The 18,719-nt window shown below is 44.4% G+C and overlaps 1 protein-coding gene across 2 annotated transcripts in view; it reads left to right on the forward strand.

Moving 5' to 3' along the window:
* DPP6 (dipeptidyl peptidase like 6) overlaps window positions 1-18,719 on the forward strand; it is a 517,007-nt gene that overhangs the window by 79,899 nt on the left and 418,389 nt on the right. Inside the window, exon 1 of one of the 2 annotated variants that reach the window (XM_058820930.1) lies at window positions 6,611-6,811. The exons of the other annotated variant lie outside the window; for it this stretch is intronic. Coding sequence (XP_058676913.1) covers window positions 6,611-6,811 — 201 coding nt within the window. Of the gene's footprint in view, window positions 1-6,610; window positions 6,812-18,719 lie in introns of those variants that run through there. 2 annotated transcript variants of the gene reach the window in all.

Here is an 18,719-nt window from a genome sequence, read left to right on the forward strand (position 1 = left end):
CTTCTCTTGAAGACACAGAATTGGGATTTCATCCTAACTTCTCTCAGATAAAGCTCCCAAAGACAGAATGTTAATTAAGACAAGAAAGAGAGTCTGCAGTACAAATGTTATTGGTGTGGATGTCAGTTCCAGCTATGGGGCTAAGCCAGGACCCTGATGTGGTGTGCAGCTGTACAAACACGTACATCAGTATTTTCTTGTACTTAAGCTTTGCATAACCTTTTCTAGCACCTTTTTTAGCACTTGCACAACCATTGTTCCCAACTCCTCTCGTCCGTGTTGGTTTCTTTCTTTTTCCTGCCTTTCATTACCTCTGCACCAACTGCAAAATCATAAAAAACATATGGGAAAGACCTTCTTGGTCATGTGATCTATACTTTTGCCAGTTGGCAGGATTATGCCTTACAGCACATTTTCTAATGCCTCATACAGGCTATTTATAAGTGCCCTCAGCATTAGGACTTTCACCTATTTCCTTTGGACACAGTCCTGCTCACACTACAGGGAAGAACCTGCTGATATTGAGCTACCTGCTCTTGATTTCATTTAATTAGGCCTTGGTGGGTACCAGGACTCTCACTGGTTAAAATCACCTGAATGAACATTCATCCACCAGGTGCTGGCATTGCCCTCTGCAGCAGCTGATCTCCCTGGTTTTGAAAATGCTCCATTGTGTGGCTCCAACTAACCCTGTACCAGCCCAGCCAGGCTCCTTGCTCCCCAGGCACACTGGTGCTTTCCATCTCTGACAGTTTTGGTCCATTTCCTCTCTGCCTCTTTGACGTCTCTCATCTTCGTCTCCTTTTTCTCTCAGCCCTCCTGGTACTCCACTGTGTCCCTCCCTCTTCTATATGCTTTTGATTTTTTTTTTTCTTCTTGGCTCCCTCTGGGACCACCTCTTCTCCTGAAGAGCGTTTTCTTTCAGCCTACTTTCTTTTTTTCCCCAAAATCTTGTATCCTGTGAAGCCACCATTATCTATTATTCTCAGTACTTGAGTATCAGTGTTTTCTATTCCCCACAAAAGCCTTCATTCCACCACTTGTGGAAGACTGAATTATTCTTGTGGTGTTCAGAAACAAATTTTACCAATGTTTCTCTTAGTCCAGCTTGGAGAGCTTCCTTGTTAATTTAGGGACTTCAGTTTGTTTTATTTTTTTTTTAATCATTTTAAGTTCTGCAAGATTATTTTTCTGAATAGAGTGTGATTCCAGAGAGAAATATTCATCTCTATGTCCTCACTCACTGTCCAATGCTGCATTTCTACATCTCTTGCTCTGAGATGCTGTTGGCACAAATAATGAGCTGAGAAAGTGAGCACTCAGCATACTAATTCCACAATATCCACTGCCCCTCTGCAGCCCTACTGTCACATCTTGCCACAGTGCAGTGCTCCCCCCAGCACACCCATTAGATCAAAATGAATGACCGAGTGTGTCCTCAGGGACTGACACAGGAAAGGGAATTCCTGTTCTGCTCTGGTTGGGTTTCCAGTGACACCAGGCAGCAGATGTATAGGAGGCATAAGCCTGGGGCCATTAGAGATTCATGAGCTGGATGGTTTTATCTTGGCTGACCATGGTAATAGGAGTTAAAATACTGTATCTTTGTCTCTCTAGTGCCTAGACAGTTGCTATTGTTAAAACCCTTGGTGTTTTATATTAATAAATACAGTCATTTAAAGAGAAAATATTAACTTGGCCTTTTTGGGAGTGATATTAAAAAAATAACCAGGAAATTCTAAACTTCCTTTACAAGCTCATTGGAAAATGAAACTATAATAGTTCAAATAATAAAAAGTGTACTTGAACTACTGAAAAAAAAAAATCTTTTGTTAAAAAATACACTAATCAGCAGCTATCACCACTTGAAAACTAGAAACATGTTCAGCTCTGTCTGCAACAAACTCTATATTATTTAGATGGCAAGCTCATAAATTGCTTTGTCAGAAAGAAGAATGGAACATGAATAACAATGCATGAATTCCCTGACAGATAGAAGTTATATCTAAATAAAAAATGTCCAGGAGTAATATTGCAGGATTGTTTCTTTGCCAGTGTTATTCTGAGCTGATTTGTCTGAAACCAAATATTTAATGTAAAGTTTTACAGGCAGTAGGGCTTGGGTTTGACCTGCTTTTGATTGTGTTACATTAATAGTGCTGAAATATGGGGACACTGTTTATTTGTACAGCATGGGGAGAAATAAGTGTCATTTTTTTTCTGAATGCTTCAAAAATGTCAGTAAAACATACTTTGGTGCTGCAGGGAAAATGTCTTAACTAACACACTTTATTTTGATGGAAATGTCACTAGTTAGGAATCAAACCTCCCTTCAAAACTTTGGATACTGAATTAAATATACGACTAAAAGACGCTTGAGGACACTGTTTATTTTGAAATGCCTTGATTTTTATCTTGGGATCTCATTGCAGGGTTTAGGGGAAGGATTTTCCTTACATGTAGGATGTATGTTTAAAGACAAGAACCTTATGTTCGTACTTTTGAAATATTTTGCCTCTTTACACATGTTTCATAACAAAAATTGCTCGCTTCTCAAATCTTGACATGGGCTGGGAAGGTTTTTTGCTGCAATGCAACCCCAGTTCCTGAAGTGGTGTTTGTTTAGTGCCATTTTGCTGCCATGTCTCCATGTTTCCTGTGTTTCTTGGCTTTGGCTCCATGTTTTCCATGCCCTGTCAGTGTGCAGCTTGTGGGCCACTCTCTGGTGACAAAACCAGGACATTGTAGAGGACTCTGGGCTCCCAGTCATGCACAGATGAGCAGCACATTACCCAGGGCTTGCGGGTGGAAGGGAGTGATGCTGTTCACTGGGGTTCTTGGACTGGGAAGAGATGAGGATCTGACTCCATGTTTCAGAAGGCTTGATTTATTATTTTATGATTTATATCGCATTAAAACTATACTAAAAGAATAGAAGAAAAGGTTTCATCAGAAGGCTAGCTAAGAATAAAATAGCAAGGAATGATACCAAAGACTTCTGTCTCAGACAGAGTCCCAGCCAGCTGACTGTGATTGGCCATTAATTAGAAACAACCAACATGAGACCAATCCCAGATGCACCTGTTGCATTCCACAGCAGCAGATAATCATTGTTTGCATTTTGTTCCTGAGGCCTCCCAGCTTCTCGGGAAGAAAAGACCTTAAAGAAAGGATTTTTCATAAAAGATGTCTGTGACAGAGGGGAGAGGAGCTTCCAGCCCTGACAGAGCCTCAGGAGTCCTGGGCTCCCTCCCTAGCAGGCAGCCAGGGCTACCATAACACATTTGCAGGGACATCCTGAGCTGACTTGTGCCCTGGCAGGCTGGAGTGCTCTCCAGAGTCCCTAATGCAATCATCTGGGTCCTTATGACTCAGAAAAATCCTCCTGCTTTCAGCAATGGCATTGACAGACTGATCCTGGTGCATCTTGTTGCAGGGGGTTGTTTAAGATATTTCTGCCTCCAGCTGCCTGCAAAGCCCTTCCACACAAGGTCACCCTGGCTGAAACAGGGTGACAGAAATGTGTCTTGCAGTTCCCAACTGGTGCAAACATCCTTCACCCACCAGGATACCCAGAAAACAGCATTAAATTGTTTCTGCTGTCCCTGGTTTATCATGGAGGGGAGAGCTCGAATCAGAAGTGCCTTTAAATAGCTGTAATTATTTATTTTTGGGTGAATGAATCACAGCCCAAAGCTACATGATCAGGATCTCTTGGTGGATGAGAACCATTTGGCTGTTTGTTTTTTTTACTGAGCTTTTCAAGTATTTGACATTGCAATTCTGTGTTCCCCTAATATAATTTTTCCAGGAATTGTGTACACACATGCATGTCCAGTATATGTGTGCATGACTAAGCAAACTCAATTATGTGAGATCTTGGTTCTTAAGAATTAAAACCACAAGGTATTTAGATCTGAATTGGTCCTTAGAGGCTCTTTTGGTTTTGAGCTAGCTGTGATGCTGAATGTTTTCTTTTTTCTGTACTTTCTTTGAAACTTTTAAATTCAGGCATTTAATCTTTGTTGTTTTTTCCTGCCTAGTGGTTTTGTCTTGCCTTTTTGTGGCTTTCTTTGATTATTCCTTTGTGTCCTAGTTTTTCCTTAGAAGTTAAAAATGCATTATTTCTTTTAATTTTATTTTCTTGTTCCTTTTTTTTCTTCAGTGCTATTTGTCACCAATTCCAAATATCATAAAACCATGACTATTCCAAATATCATTAATGCAGTTTGAGGTGGAATTTAGCTGAGCTATGTGTCCAGATTTTTGGTAGTCAATTTGTGCCTGAAACAGAATTTAAAAGGGGTCCAAGTGGCTCCTGGAAAGTTACCTCTGTTATGATGGATCTCACTATGACTTAGAAGCCAGACCTTGCTTCAGAGCATTGTGTGCTCATCTTGTTTTTTAATTAAATGTCAGCATCTCAATTGTGAAGATCAAAATGATTCCTTCTTTGAAGTTCCATCAGCAAGGAGATAGAGCATTTGTTTTTGTTTTCTCTCCTGATGAGATAAGGTTCCCTTTTCATCTAAATGTTAAGACATTTCATGCCTGACTTTGAAGGCACAAATAAAAAAGAGTGGATGAAACTATTCAGACACAAAGTGATTTTTGATCAGGCAGTTACTGAAATCATGGAGGGGGGAATTTTTGTGCTCTAGAATATTGTATACATGATCTACTGAAGTGGGTTTTTTTAAGACTGGCGAAATTACATATATTAGAGACGGTATTATCTTAACAACTAAAACGGCAAACAAGGACAGTGTTTAGAAACAGAATTTTAGCCCATAAAATCCACTAGTTAAATTGTAATGAAATTAGTGAGCTCTTCAGCAGCAAGTCTCTCAGTGGGAATGAGCAAACCCCGGTTTATACTTTGTGCATTGTGATCTCAATATCTCTGGCAAATTTAGAGGTCAAAGGGGAGGATTTCAGAGAGCAGAAGAGGGGACACCAACTCTGCCACTTTCCTTTTAACCTAAGCATCTGTTGCTATGGAAACCCCTGTGCCTGATGCTGGAGCAACAGGAACTGTCAGCGCCTGTCCGGAGCAGCCGGGCTGGGCAGCACCTCGCCATAGCTCCGCGGTGCTGCCCGGGCCGTGCACGGTGTCCCCGCTGGCAGCTCCGGTGTCTGTGCCCGGTGTCCCCGCCGGGGCCGTGCCCGGTGTCCCGGCCTGGAGCGGCGGCCGCGGCTCCCGTGCTGGGGGGCCCCGGGCAAAGGCCGTGCTGGGGCTCTCGGCGTGTCCCGGCCCCGACCCTGACCCTGACCCCAAACCCGACCCCAGCTCCGACCCCGGCCCCAGCCCAGCCCCGCTCCATCCCCGCCGCCGGGATCGCGGTTGTTTATCCCCGGCCGGAGCCGCCGGCAGCAGCTTTGGGCGGATTTCCACTGAGGGGCGCTGAAGCACGTTTTAATGCAGCAAAAATGAATTAATACAAAAATAGTAAGAGACGCGATTTACCGGATTATTTTAAAAAGCGACGACAACGACCACCTCCAAAAAAGCCGCATCCCTGCCCTGTTCTCGCTCCTCTCCGCGGCCGTGGGGGGCAGCCGGACGGGCGGAGGGACGGGCACCGGGCAGTGCCCGCTGGGCGGGCTGAGCCGAGCCCTCTGGGGCAGGGCAGGGCTGGGGGGAGGCTTCGCCCTCCCTCCCCTCGCCCCTTGCTGGGGCCGAGCCTCTCCGCGCCCAGCGCCCTCCCAGAGCCCCTCCGGCCGCCGGTCCCGCCTCCCAGCCTCGCCTTCCCCCTCCCCACCTCTTTTTTCCTCTCTCTCGGCTGGCGATCAGGTGTCTATTGCCTTTTTTTTTTTTTTTTTTTTCTTTTTTGAGTTGTTTCCCCGGGACAAAAAAAAAAAAAAGAAAAAAAAAAGAAAAAAAAATATAGGCAGGAAAAAAATCCCCAGAAGGTACCGAAAAGGAGATGATCGTAGAAGAGCCCTCCTTCCCTGGAAGAGCAAAGAGCAACGTGCTTTGAATGAGGCTTCCCAGCCCCTTCCACTCCGTCTCACACACTCTGTCACTCTGCCTCTCGTTTGTGCACACTGTTGGTATGCGACCTCGGCGGCGACTGCTCCGCCACCTCTGCCTGGGGAGCCGCTGACAGCCAGCGATTGAGCCAGCCCCCCTTCCTTTTTTTTTTTTTTTCCTCCGTGCTTTTGCAAACACACACGCACACCCCCAAAGCACATTTAATGCTGATCCACTCAGGCGCCATTATCGGGGGTACGTCTTCGTGGAGTGTTTTGGTGATTTTTTTTTTCTTTTCTATTTTTTTTTCCTTCCCAACACTGGATGGTGCAGCGTTCCCGGGGCCTGTGGTGTTACGGCTCGATCGCGTTTTATTATTTATTTATCTATCTTCTCTCTTCTTCCTCTCATCACTCCCCCGTCTCTGCTCTCTTGAACCCCCCGGCTTCTCTCCGGGTGCCGGTGCAGAGGGGACCGGGGAGCAGCATCCCTCTCTCTCCCTCCCACTGATGTGGGACTGATCCTCACCCGCATGTGTAGCATGCTGTAGCCAAAAAAGAAGAGAGGAGGGGAAGAAAAAAAAAACGAAGCGGCTCTCTTGCCCTCCCTCTCCCTCGCTTCCCGCGGATTGACTTCATGGCTTCGCTGTACCAGCGGTTCAGCGGGAAGATCAACACCTCCCGCTCGTTCCCCGTTCCCCCCGAAGCGAGTCACCTCCTGGGCGCCCAGAGCAGCGAGGAGGACGGCGCTGCCGGCAAGACCCCGCGTCCATTGCAACAGGAAGGCGCCCGGCCCCGCTTCCAGTACCAGTCGCGAAGTGACTGCGAGGAGGAGGATGTAAGCGCCGCTGTGGCTCGCGTGGGGCTGGGTTGGGTTTTGGGTTGGGTTTTGGGTGCCCCCCCCTCCCCGCCCCCTGTCCTGCGGGATGGCTGTGTGCCCCTCTAAGCTGGCAGCGATTTCTTGCGCTTTGTCCGCCCGTCTTTCCAGGCGGGTGTTTGCGCTGCTCCTCTTGCCCTGGAGTGCCGGGGATGGTGCGGGACGGAGCCCGCCGGGAGCCGAGCGGAGCCGGGACCCGCTGGCCCCGCAGCTCTCCCGGTACCGAGCTCCCTGCGCGGCTCTGCGCTCCCGGGAACGGGGCTGGGGGCGCGGGGTCAGCGCCTTGGGAAACGCCAGGTGCCAGCCCAGTCCTGCTGCCCCCAAGCTAGGCGACAAGCCTCCCCATCCCCTTTTCCATTTTTAAATTAAAAAAAAAAAAATTTAGAATTTTTATTCCGTGCTTTACCCTTTAACACTCTCCCGGGGCAGAAGTCTTCACCTTGTCCCTCCCTCCTCGCCTTCCTGTCAGCCTCCTCCTAAGCTGGCAGCAGGGAAACTTTTTAACCCCTGAGCTGCCGTTTCGGGGTCTCTCTGTGCCCCCTCCCCGCTGTCCCCGGGCGGGCTCCCGCGGGGAAGCCGAAAACTTCAGCCGCGCACCTTCCTCTCCTTCAAAGGGTGCATCTGCATATCGCCTTAGTAACGAGTGACTAATCCAGGCCGCTGCCTGCTGCTGTGATGGAGTTAAACTAGTCCGGGTCCATTCCTCCTGGTTCTTTTGGGGTGGCGAGGAGGGGGACAGGCTGAGAGAACAAGGACCAGTGATAGATCAAAACGTGTGGCTCCGCATGGCAGGCTGGTGTTAGGTTTGCAGAGGGATTTGAGTGTGTTTTGCCTCTGTGGAAGCACACACAAGGGGAAGCAAATGGCTGCAGCTGGGAATAATGTTTGTGCCTGTTAAAAATACTTCTTGCCCGAGTGGGACGCATTAGCTTTGCAGCAGGGTTTAGCTTTGGCTCTGGGAGCCTTCCCAAGCAAGGCACAGCTTCAAGCCACAACAGCAGGGCTGCTTCGCTCCGAGGAGAGAGTTGTGTATGCAGGGAAATGCCCTCGGTTTATCTTTTAAATCCCTGTCCCTTCTCCCGTCCCTTTGTAAAGACTTTTGTGGTCCACAGAGCAAGTGCACTTCTGTCAGCGATGGGGCCAATCGACCTAAACCTCTCCCCGAGGTGAGTGAATGCTGACAGCCCCGGGGGACAGCAGTGGCAGGGACCTGAATTGACTCTTCCTGTGACTCGCTCACGATCTTGGCACTGCTGCCCCTTGGCCCCGGCCAGGTGCGGGAGGACACCAGGCCCTTCCCCGGGCGCCCGTACCCGCTGGTGACTCTCTCCCGGTGTGGCTGGGGACACGGGGCCCTTCCCGGCCTTGTACTGGGCTCTAGATGTCGCTGCGAGCCAGCGGAGTGCCACCTCCAGGGCTGGGCTCAGGCACATTTTCCTCATTGTTTTAATTCCGCTTTCCTGGACTTGCAGACAGCAGATGTCTGGAGCCGCTTCTCTGGTCACCAGAAGCGCTGAGTGCGGAAGCAGAGGAAAGCCTGCAGTTTATCATGTGCGAGGGATTTCTGCTGACAGGCTCCAGAGTAATAATAATAATAATAATATCCTTTAACTTCTGTAAGGAAAGTTTTTCTCTCTTTCTTTTTTTTTTTTTTCCCTTTCTTTTCTTCCCTCATCCCCTCAGAGTTGTGTGGGTTCCCAGTGACTGCTGGGCACGGTTGAGGGACGCTGCTGTCTGTGCCTCCCTGGCGTCTTCTGCAACGAAATGCAAAAAAGCGTGCCCAGAATCAGGGATTTGGGGTGACACTTTAACGCACGTGGACACTTAGTGTGATTGTTTCTAAAAGGGGCAACCTGTCCTAGAAAGTGGCTCGGCAGTTCACAGGAGAGTCCTTCAGCAGAGACTGGGAAATCTGAGCTGGTGGTCTCTAGCAGAGGGTCGTTCAGGTCGTGAGGATGAAGTCGTGACAAACCAGTGGGAATGTCTTTAAATTGCGTGTTTCAGGGAGCGGGGTCCGGCCCGCGGGGCCCGGGAGGCGGGAAGTGTCCGCGGTGCTGAACCGGGGTGGAGCGGGATGGTACCGGGGCGGCTGTCCGGGGTGCCGAGCCCCTGACTCCTTCTGGGTCAGAAGGAGCTGTCCGAGATACCAAACCCTCTTGTCCCGGGTTAGAAGGAGCTGTCCGACGTTCCGAACCCCTCCTGTCCCGGGTCAGGAGAAGCTGTCTGCAGTGCCGATCCCCTCCTGTCCCGGGTCAGGAGAAGCTGTCTGCAGTGCCGATCCCCTCCTGTCCCGGGTCAGGAGAAGCTGTCCAAGGTTCTGAACCCCTCCTGTCCCAGGTCAGGAGGATCTGTCCAGGGTGCCGATCCCCTCCCGTCTGGATCGAAAGGAGCTGTCCGAGATGGAACCCCTCCTGTCCCGGGTCAGAAGGATCTGTCTGGGGCGCCGAACCCCTCTGTCCCGGGTCAGAAGGAGCTCTCTGAGGTGCCCAGAACCTCCTGTCTCGGATCCGAAGGAGCTGTCCAGGATACCAAACCACTCCTGTCTGCGTCAGAAGGAGTATGGGATGCCGAGCCCCTCCTGTCTCGGGTCGGAAGGAGTATGGGGTGCCGAACCCCTCTTGTCTCGGGTCAGAAGGAGCTGTCCGCGGTGCCGAACCCCTCCTGTCCTGGGTTAGGAGGAGCAGTCTGGGGTGCCAAACCCTCCTATCCCGTGTCAGGAGGAGCTGTTTGCTCTCCAAACACTCCCAGGACCGTGCTGGGGCGAGCTGACAGTGACATCTCGCCCTTGTCTGTGGCGACAGCAGCAGAGACAGAGTGGCAGCAGTCAGGCTCGCTCAGGATGAGCAAATGCATCCCTGGGCATGAGAGCCTTGAGGGAAGGGGGAAAGTGAGGCAGAGAGCTGGCAAAGAGCATGGGACAGGTCCAGGGAGGGTGGTCTGATTGTGCAGGGTGCCAGGAGTACGTGCTATTGCTCATCATGGGGAAGGGCAGCACTGGAAACTCTTTCCTAAGATTAGACTTCTGTTTTCTGTCTTGCACAACTGGGGCATTCACATTGTCTTTCATCTTTTCTTTCATCTTTTGACATCAATGTGTTAGGAGAATCTAGAACTTAAACATATAGAAACAAAGGGTTTTCTCCCTTCCCACACTTGGAAATATCAAAACAAACCTGAGAATGAGACTGTTCTGTTCCTAACTTTGTCATGTGATTAATAAAAGGGAAAGAACTGAGTGTATTTTATGGGTTAGTGATGATGACTTTTCCTACTGAAATATGTGTGCTGTATTTTTAAGCGCCAGCACAGAGCTCAATGCAGAACAAAACAGAGGGAAAGACAGGATGTTGCCTTTGAAGGTCACAGTATAATAAGTAAGCATTCTGTCCACTGGAAGTACTACTGATGGAAAAATACTGCTTGAAATCTGTAAAGAGTTAAAAGGGGGTGGTAACTCCCGAAGAAAATTAAAATCAAAACCACTAATGATTTTATATGACAACTGCTGACCTACAGGCACCATTGAGACACACTTGAGAACATTGTTTTTTAACATAAAAGTAGAGGTCACAGCATTCTTTTGAATTTTAAAATTTTTACTATGATTTTTAGAATTTTAAAGTTTTTACTATAACTCAACTCATGGCAGGTATATAAGAAAACATATATAGTAGACCAAACTATTGGACAAAACCTGAATTAAGTCTTGCAAAATGTTCATATTAATTGTTCATCTGATGAGACATTAATGTTATTTACAAGAGGACTAATAAAGAAACTAGGTTCTGTATAAATGACCCCTGAAAAACACTTCCTAGTTGGCTCTGAGGCATCATTGATATTAAAGTTATTGCAACAGCTTTAAACGAAATTCAGAATACATATTTACCTTGTTATAAAATTAGCTTTTTACTACATTTATTTAGATGAGGAAACATCTCTGAGAACTCTTCATTCAGCTTAGTGTGATGGTATAGCAGGTTATACAATTTTGTTAGCATAATTCTCTTTTTTAGATTGATGAGGTTACCTTTGAAATGGTAATTTTGATTGGTTTGCCTTTTAGACTGATGAGAGAAATGCTTTGCATATTATAGAGTGGAAGGGATTTTCTCCTACATGTTGACTTGAGAACTGTTTTCCCATAAAATAGAGCTTCTTCATCTTTTCCAGGCTTCTTTCTTGGCATCACAGTGATTAATGAGTTTAATTTTTGCAGGCAACTGCCAGGAGGTGCTGAGTAAGATGTATCATGCTGATTGTGTGTAATGCTGCTCCTTTTAATTACTGGGATGATAACAATGCATTAATCAGGTGCATAAAAAATTCAACACTTCCCTATAACGTGGAATATTGATCCATTTTATAAGTCACTCACAGAAGTACTTTTTAAAGTGAATTGTTAAGTTATCTGTTAAAAATATTGAATCCTCCAGTGAAATATCATAACATTTTTTTTGTATGAAAAGCCACATGCTGCATTCTTACAGGTTCATTACTTAGCCAAAACTCTTTTTGGCTTTAATTGGAGACTTAAGCATATAAAAAAAAAAGCCAGTCCCAAAGTGCAAAAGCTTTAATTCCTCTCAATATTGTTTCAAAAACTGACTTCTGAATATTTCTTTCTTTTTTCCATTTGTTTAAAATCACATTTGGCCATATATTATACTTTATTAATTCTGCAATTGATTATTCAGACTTATTTACCTTTTGAGATGGTTTACATTCAGATATAAATACAGATTGTTTTGACATGCCTCAGTAAAACTGTGTTTTGTGCTTGATTAAATTAAGGATTTAGTAAATCAAATATTCTTTGTTAACAGAGTGAATCTGAAAAAGTGAGAATCAAAGTCATTAGTGTAAAAAAAAAAAGAAAAAAATGTAATTTGGTACATCAGACTTGCTGTTACATTTAATTGAAAGTGTTAATATTTAGTTCATTATTTGTCTAACAGGAGGAGATATTGCCTCCTAGAAATTTGTGTCAGGGACAGAACCTTCAGAAATATTGAGGCCTGAGATTCAGGCAACAGGCATTTCAAAATTGGGCTGTTTTTCTCCTAAAGAGATGAAGGAAATGATTTTATGGAAGAGTTTGTGGGGCTGCAGAAACCCTGACTTTGTTGTAAACTATAACAGCTTGAACTGTATCAGAAGTCTATCTATAGATCTGTAGTGCTGTGTGTATGGGCAAAACCAACTGTTTAACTCTGCAAGAATCTCCTATTCTTAAGTCTGTAAGATTCTCCTGGAATCTTGTTGGTGAGTTCTTTGAGCTGAACTCAGTTATCCTCCAGCCATTAAGATGCAGAGAGTGGGAATGGATATTTCCATGGAAATAGTTAGGCCCTGCTGACATTCTGTAAGCTCACCTTTTGAAAGGAATAAAAATTGCTGCTTACTTCCTTCAAAAGGAATAGCTACAAACCTTATTAAAATCGTAGGTTCTATTTGCACAGAAGCTCATCATATATTTTATGATTTCTGAATATTGGACACTGATCTGCAAGTGATACACTTTTTACACTTCACTTTATGGCTATATCTATAATTAAACAAACTTATGATATTTGCTGCCAGTTTAAAATCCGCCTCTGTTTCTGCAGTCTTCCCCAGCCGTGGTGATGATGCACACACTAAAAAATCTACCAGAGCAAATGTATTTTTAAGTATTCAGAAATAACTGTGTGAAGAGGCTGAATCATTTCTCTAATAGTGGTGAACTGTGCCATAGGTTGGGATGCTTCACGTGGAGTACTCGGCTCATGTTATTTCTCTTTCTGAGCTGGGAGCTCCAGTGCAGAAAGCAGAGACTGAGCCCAGGGCTGGAGCAGCTCAAGTTGGTTTCCAAGGGGTTTTAAAGACATAGGAGGTGGGAAAAATAAATATAAATCTGTGAGTACGTGCTGTTCTCCACCTATTTATGTATTTTTGTTTCAGCAAAGGCCAGACTGAAGGGAGTCCTTAGTGTGGGTACCCCAGCTTGGAAAATGCTCTTTGAGAGCCAGAAAATTTTGTCCCATAAAATAAAAAGCTTTACTTTATTTTGGGCTAATATATTTAGGCTTGTCCTGGTGCAGCAAAGCCTCCCGTTACAGTTCACTAAGTGCAGGTTGATTTTTGGGGGATTTTTGCCCGATTCCCAGCACGTTGCTGTGAGGTGTGAGCATTTTCATCCCGTGACCAAGGGGTGGCAGCGTGTGGTGATCACACTGCTCCTATGGAGCACTTGGCTTTTCCTGGATTTTGCAGGGAAACATCAACCACCCCCTTGTTTACACACTCACACCTACACGTGGGGGTTCTTCAACTCCTTCCTGCTTTCTCTGGGTCTGCTGGAACCGGTGGCAGTTTTGTAACTCTCTTTTTCACCTTCTGGTGGAAATATTTGTTTTCAAAGCACATAAGAAAGGGTTCAGCAATAGTTTTAAGTACATGGAGGAAGGAGGGAAGAAATAAACCTTCCTTGTAAGGGAATGTTTTTCTCTGTTCTCCCAAAGGAAAGAAAAAAAGCGAATTTTTTTTTTCCCAAAAGCCTCTTTCACTCACTGATTTTCACCCATTGGTTGTGATACAGTGTGTTTTTTCAAAAGTACATGCAGAAAATTTAGGTTTGTCATTTCAAGGCGTTTCCAAACATTTGTGGTCAAACACAAAAATAGATACTGAAATATATTTCCTATTTAGTTGCACAAATACTCATTTTGGATTAGTTTTTTTCTACTGATATATGCACCTTTGAAAATATTGTATGTATCCATTAAATTGTGGGTGTTTGGTACTGCTAAGATTCAATGTGGGTGAGCTAACAGAGTTAAAGCATATTTTGAGTTCATTCATCTATAGGAATAGACCACTGTGCCATAATTTTTACTGCCACTTTATAAAAGAGAATGGGAATGAATATTGGCTCATGGATGTTTTGCAGCACAGAGCAGGAGGGAACAGAGGGAGAATGTGGTGGGACAGTCCAGGAAAGTGTTCTGAAGGGGAATGGGCAGTGGTTTCTCTGTGCTGGAAAGAGAAGTCCTTCACAATATTTCCACCTGTAGAGTGTTTGGGAACATAAATTTTCCACATGCAACCAGAGTTTTAATTGCATCTTATTTTTTAAGCACTTTAATTTAGAGATATTTCATTGTTTATTTTGTCAAAACAGTACTTGAAAGTCTTCCCAAAGATTACAGCAAAGATTAATACAGTTTTTAAGCCTCAGAGAACTTGCACTACGGAGGCAGAGGGAGAGGTAGAGAGGGGTCTGGTCCTCATTCACTCTGAAAATATTTAAGTTTACACAGAGGTACTGAAGTGTGTGAGGTAATTAGAAAAAGATCAATTTTGTGACTCTCTACTGAGGAAAATGGAATGTTTTTAAATTGTTTATCACTTACAAGGTGTAAATTATTTTACTCTAAACCAAGGTGCTTATAAGTTTGAGCTCAGCTATTACATAGATTCTTCCAGGAGTTGCAGTCTCTGTGCCTGTTAAAACTGTTTTTATTATTATTATTATTATTATTATTATTATTATTATTATTGCTACTATATTCACTTTGCAGATGGAAAATTGGGGGCTGAGGTGGCACACAGACAGTTCATGTCAGCTCTATGGCAGCAATGGTCTGCTGTGGCTCAGCCCTGTGAGCTATTGCAGTTTCTGGTTTTGGGCCCCAGGGGTTTTAACACTAAAAATTGTTCAAGTTATCACCATGGATATTCTTACAGGTGTAAAGCTAATTGTGAAGTCTGGCACATTTAAGTCTTTGTTGTATCTAGCACTCATTTCTGACAGTTTTCCAGCTCTTCAAGGCTTTGGAGTTTGCTTTGAGCAAAAGGAGATTTAAAGCATGCAAAAGGAAGGACAGGAGTATCTTAATGCTTTCATTGTAGTATTTCAGGGAGGGGGTGGTTTGGGGCTTTTTATATTTCTTTTCAGTATTTGTCAATAGCATCTACTTCAGCATTTCAAGCAGATTTCAGTCTAGGCAGAACTCAAAAGCAAATGCAAATTTCTCCCCAGGCTTTCTCTTTTGGATATACAGAGCTACATGAAATGGAAATGCAGCAGTGGGAAATGCTTGGTAACCTCAGCTCCAGTTATACCACAGTCATTGATTTTAAAGTGTTTATGACAAAAGCATGCTTGTGTTCCTTATTCTCCATTAAAATAAGCTCCAACTCCCTGTGAAAGAACGTAGCTGAGGCATTTTGGTCAGAGGAGAAGTGAAACCCATGCAGACTGAGCAATTACAGATGTTGCTGCAGTCTCCAAGCCCTGAAGATCTGAAGGCACTTGGTGAGCAGAGCCTGCAGGAGGTTTGCTCAGGGTCCCTGTGCCTGCTGCTTTCCTCCTGTTCTGGCAGGGCCAGAAGGAGCAGCCCAGCAGCAGGAGGCTTGGTTCTGGCTGCTGTCCCTTCTCAAGGGTATGAGCAGTGGTGTGCAGAGCCCAGTCTGTACGGTTTGTGTCTGCAAGGAAGAATTCAAGTGTCCTGCAGTGCCTCTGGCTAAGGGGATTTTAAAAGACTTTTATTTATAAGGCCAGCTTTAGGCAAAAGAAAAAGTATGACCTGCTAACAGCAGCAAAACAGACACTTACTCTTGTAGCAGGGTCACAGAAAAGGAATCCTGTGGCAGCTGCTGCTGCTGGCTGGTAGGGTGCTGTTGGAGGTGGCTCTGGGCTGGAGGGCTCTTCCAGTTTGCTCCCAAAACTTCTGAATATCTTATGAACCATCGGGGCAGCAAGCACAGCTCATCTCTTCCTCTCTCCCATCCCTCAGCTCTACCTCATGGAGAAGAATTCTGGGGGTTTTTTTTGCACTGCTGGGAAGCCATGAGTCAGTTCTTCCTCCCTGTCTAACAGGGGGCTGCTGGCAGTCTTATCTCCCTGCCCTGGCTCCTAAGGATGGTGCCCAGCAAACCCAGATGGCTCCAGTCCAGCCACTTCCCAGGGATGCTCCCTCTGGCACTGCAAAGTTCAGCTCCTGCCTGGTCCCTGCCCTCCTCTCAGGATAGGTTGGGCTGTCTTGTGTTTCATGGGAAAGCACGGGCAGACTTGAGTAGAGAGCAAAGGGGATGTTGGGATCTGCTTTAAATAGAGTTTGACCTCTTGCATAAGAGACTGATTGTCCCAAGATAAGTTTATTGCATACACAGCTCTGAGATTTGCACAGATTGCTTGTGGGATTATGTTTCATGTGACTGCAGAATCCTATCTTTGTTTGTAATTTATTGCTTAATCTTTCCTCATGTTTCTGTATAACCTCTATTAAATATGATTTGGTTTTGAATTTGTTTTTGTACTTCTATTTCATCTGGGTGCTAGAAAAGAAAAGCAATATTTAAAAGACTGAACTTCTATTACTTTGTTCTCAGGGAAGCTGTAGAAATCAACAACCATGTTGCCATAGACACATAAATAAAGTGAACCAAAGATTTTCACTTCTACTACTCTTCCTGCTAGGCATATTGAATCTCTGCACTGTATTGATACAGTTCCTCTGCCTACTCTATATTAACTTCTTTTTCATTTTTTTTTCTTTTCTTCTTCTTTTTAAATATTTCTTTGGTGTAATGCCAGATACAAGAGGAGACACATGGAGAAAACACTGAAGGTATTATAGTGCTTCACAATGGTGTCTCTGATAAAGTGGGAGCTGTTGAAGCAGCTCCTTTGTTCTGTTATGAACTGCAGCACAAACACTTGTCAGAACACATACAGTGAGTCATTCCAAACAAGAGTAATTAATTAAAACTGACATAGCCAAGGTTTAGGATCACAGTAACCCCTTTTATTGTACTTGCCTTGTATAACTCTCTGTGTTTGAGGATGGTGAGATTGACACAGGTTTCTTCAAGGAGTGGGCAATTCTCACTGATTTTTGGGCACATTCGGATACCTGCTGTTTGAGGGGACATGGATCAGTGGTGGAGCACTGGAATAACTCTTAGGGAAGTCTTGCAGTTGCTGGGTCTGTCACTGACCTGCTGCATGACCTTCAGCCAGTTATTTACCTTTGTGAGGCAGGACCTGCATCTCTTGGACACCAAAAAGAATCAAGGCCTTCACTTTGTTCATGGCTTCCTTGTGAAGGGTGCAGAATTAAATAATTTTTGCTTTGGGCCTAAATCTTTGGGCTAAAAAGAACCCATGGACAGAAACATGATATTATTAATAATTAGTAGTGCTGTCATTAATTCTGACAGTGGCAACATTTGTAGGAGCATTGCTAATAACCAAAACAGGCCCTGATTGTGCTTGTTTATGGTGGGCTAAAGGTCTCTCTCATTACAATGTTTCACAGGCACTGCCAGGAACTGATAATCACTATAATGCACATTTTTTCTTTTAGCTAAGAAAAGCTAATAAGCATCTGTAGTTTTGAAAATGTCAGATTGAGCCAAAGTGCATGCAATTAGATAAGGATAATGTAGCAGATAATAAGGAGATACATGATACTGGGTGAGCAGTTATCAGACTGTTGTGCTTTGGCTGCTAAAGTGGAAAAGGGAGCAGTGGTTGGCAGAGGGAAAAAATGCCAAGAGTTGACAAAAAGGGAAACCTGGCTAATGTGGTAAAGTGACAAAGTTGGTCTTGGGGAAGCATGAATATAGGTGTCAAGATTTGATAGATGGAAAGGGTGTCTGGGTTAAAAGTCACGTACTAAGGAGGTGGGAAAGGCCACTGAGGAAAAAAAGGGAAGCAAATATGGAAAGGAAGATGGGCAAAATGGAGTAATTTGTGGTTGCTGTCCCTGAGGTTTCTTTTTTCTTTTTTTCAAAGACTCTCTGCCTTCTGTGTGTGTGGGGTGTCTGGGCTGTGCTGGCAGCTTTAGTGAACGAAAACCTTTCTGAGATTTCCTTTGCCCAAAAGGAGACACAGCCATGATACACTCATTAAGAGCCTGGATGGGAATTTTCAATCAATGTCCTCAGTTTAATTTGTCTCTGGGGGAAAGAATGAGGCAGACTCTGGGAGCAAGATTAAAAACAAGAGGATGAGAAACAGACTGAGGACAAGGAAAAGAAAGAAGAAAGCGGAAAGCCATGAGGCACAGCACTGGAAGCCAGCTCTGATACTGGAATAGAAGGAATTTTTCTTCTAATTTTTTGTTTTTTCCCTATGGGGCAAAATATTTTTTGTGGCTGAGACAGAATATTCCATATTTTCCTTTTTCTTCTATTTAGCCTAATCTAGCAGCTCATTCTTGACAGGAAGGCAGGCTCTTTGTAATCTGGAAGACTGGACATTTTTGTCTGATGTTTTTTCCTGAATTGTCTCTTCTACTCTTATTCCTCTTATGAAGTGTTCTGGTGCCTCCAGAGGGAAGAGATTGGAAGCCATTTCTGCTGTATTTTGGTTCTATGATAACTTTTTCCATGTTTTTTTCTCTTTAGAATTCAGCAAACATTTGATATCTTTATAAAACACCTGACAGAAAAGCTGTATAATTCTCAGTCTCATCTCCTTTTTAGTGTCTCTAAGAAAGTATTTTATAAATACTTAACTTGTAACTAGCTATGTAGTGTTACACCTGCAGTCTAAGGAAAAAAAATATCCTTATGATATGTTTGAAATGTGAATAAAAAATTCAAGGTATATTTTGTCACTTAGAAAACACTTTACAATTTAGTTTACACCAGAATATATTCTCTTTTTTTGGTGTACTTTCAGCCTAGATTAACTGTGTTTGTATTACAGGGTTGTATAGAAGTGTATGTTTGATGTTTGGAGAGGTCTCTAAGAGAATCATGGAAATCACAGAATTGTGGGTTGAAAGGGATCTTAAAAATCTTCTTTCCCATGGACAGGAGCACCTTCGCTGTCTGTGACCACTTAAATCTAGGGGGGTTTGAAATTTTCTTCCCA

The sequence above is a fragment of the Ammospiza caudacuta genome, chromosome 1 (genome assembly GCF_027887145.1).
Source record: "Ammospiza caudacuta isolate bAmmCau1 chromosome 1, bAmmCau1.pri, whole genome shotgun sequence".
Taxonomy (NCBI): Eukaryota; Metazoa; Chordata; class Aves; order Passeriformes; family Passerellidae; genus Ammospiza; species Ammospiza caudacuta.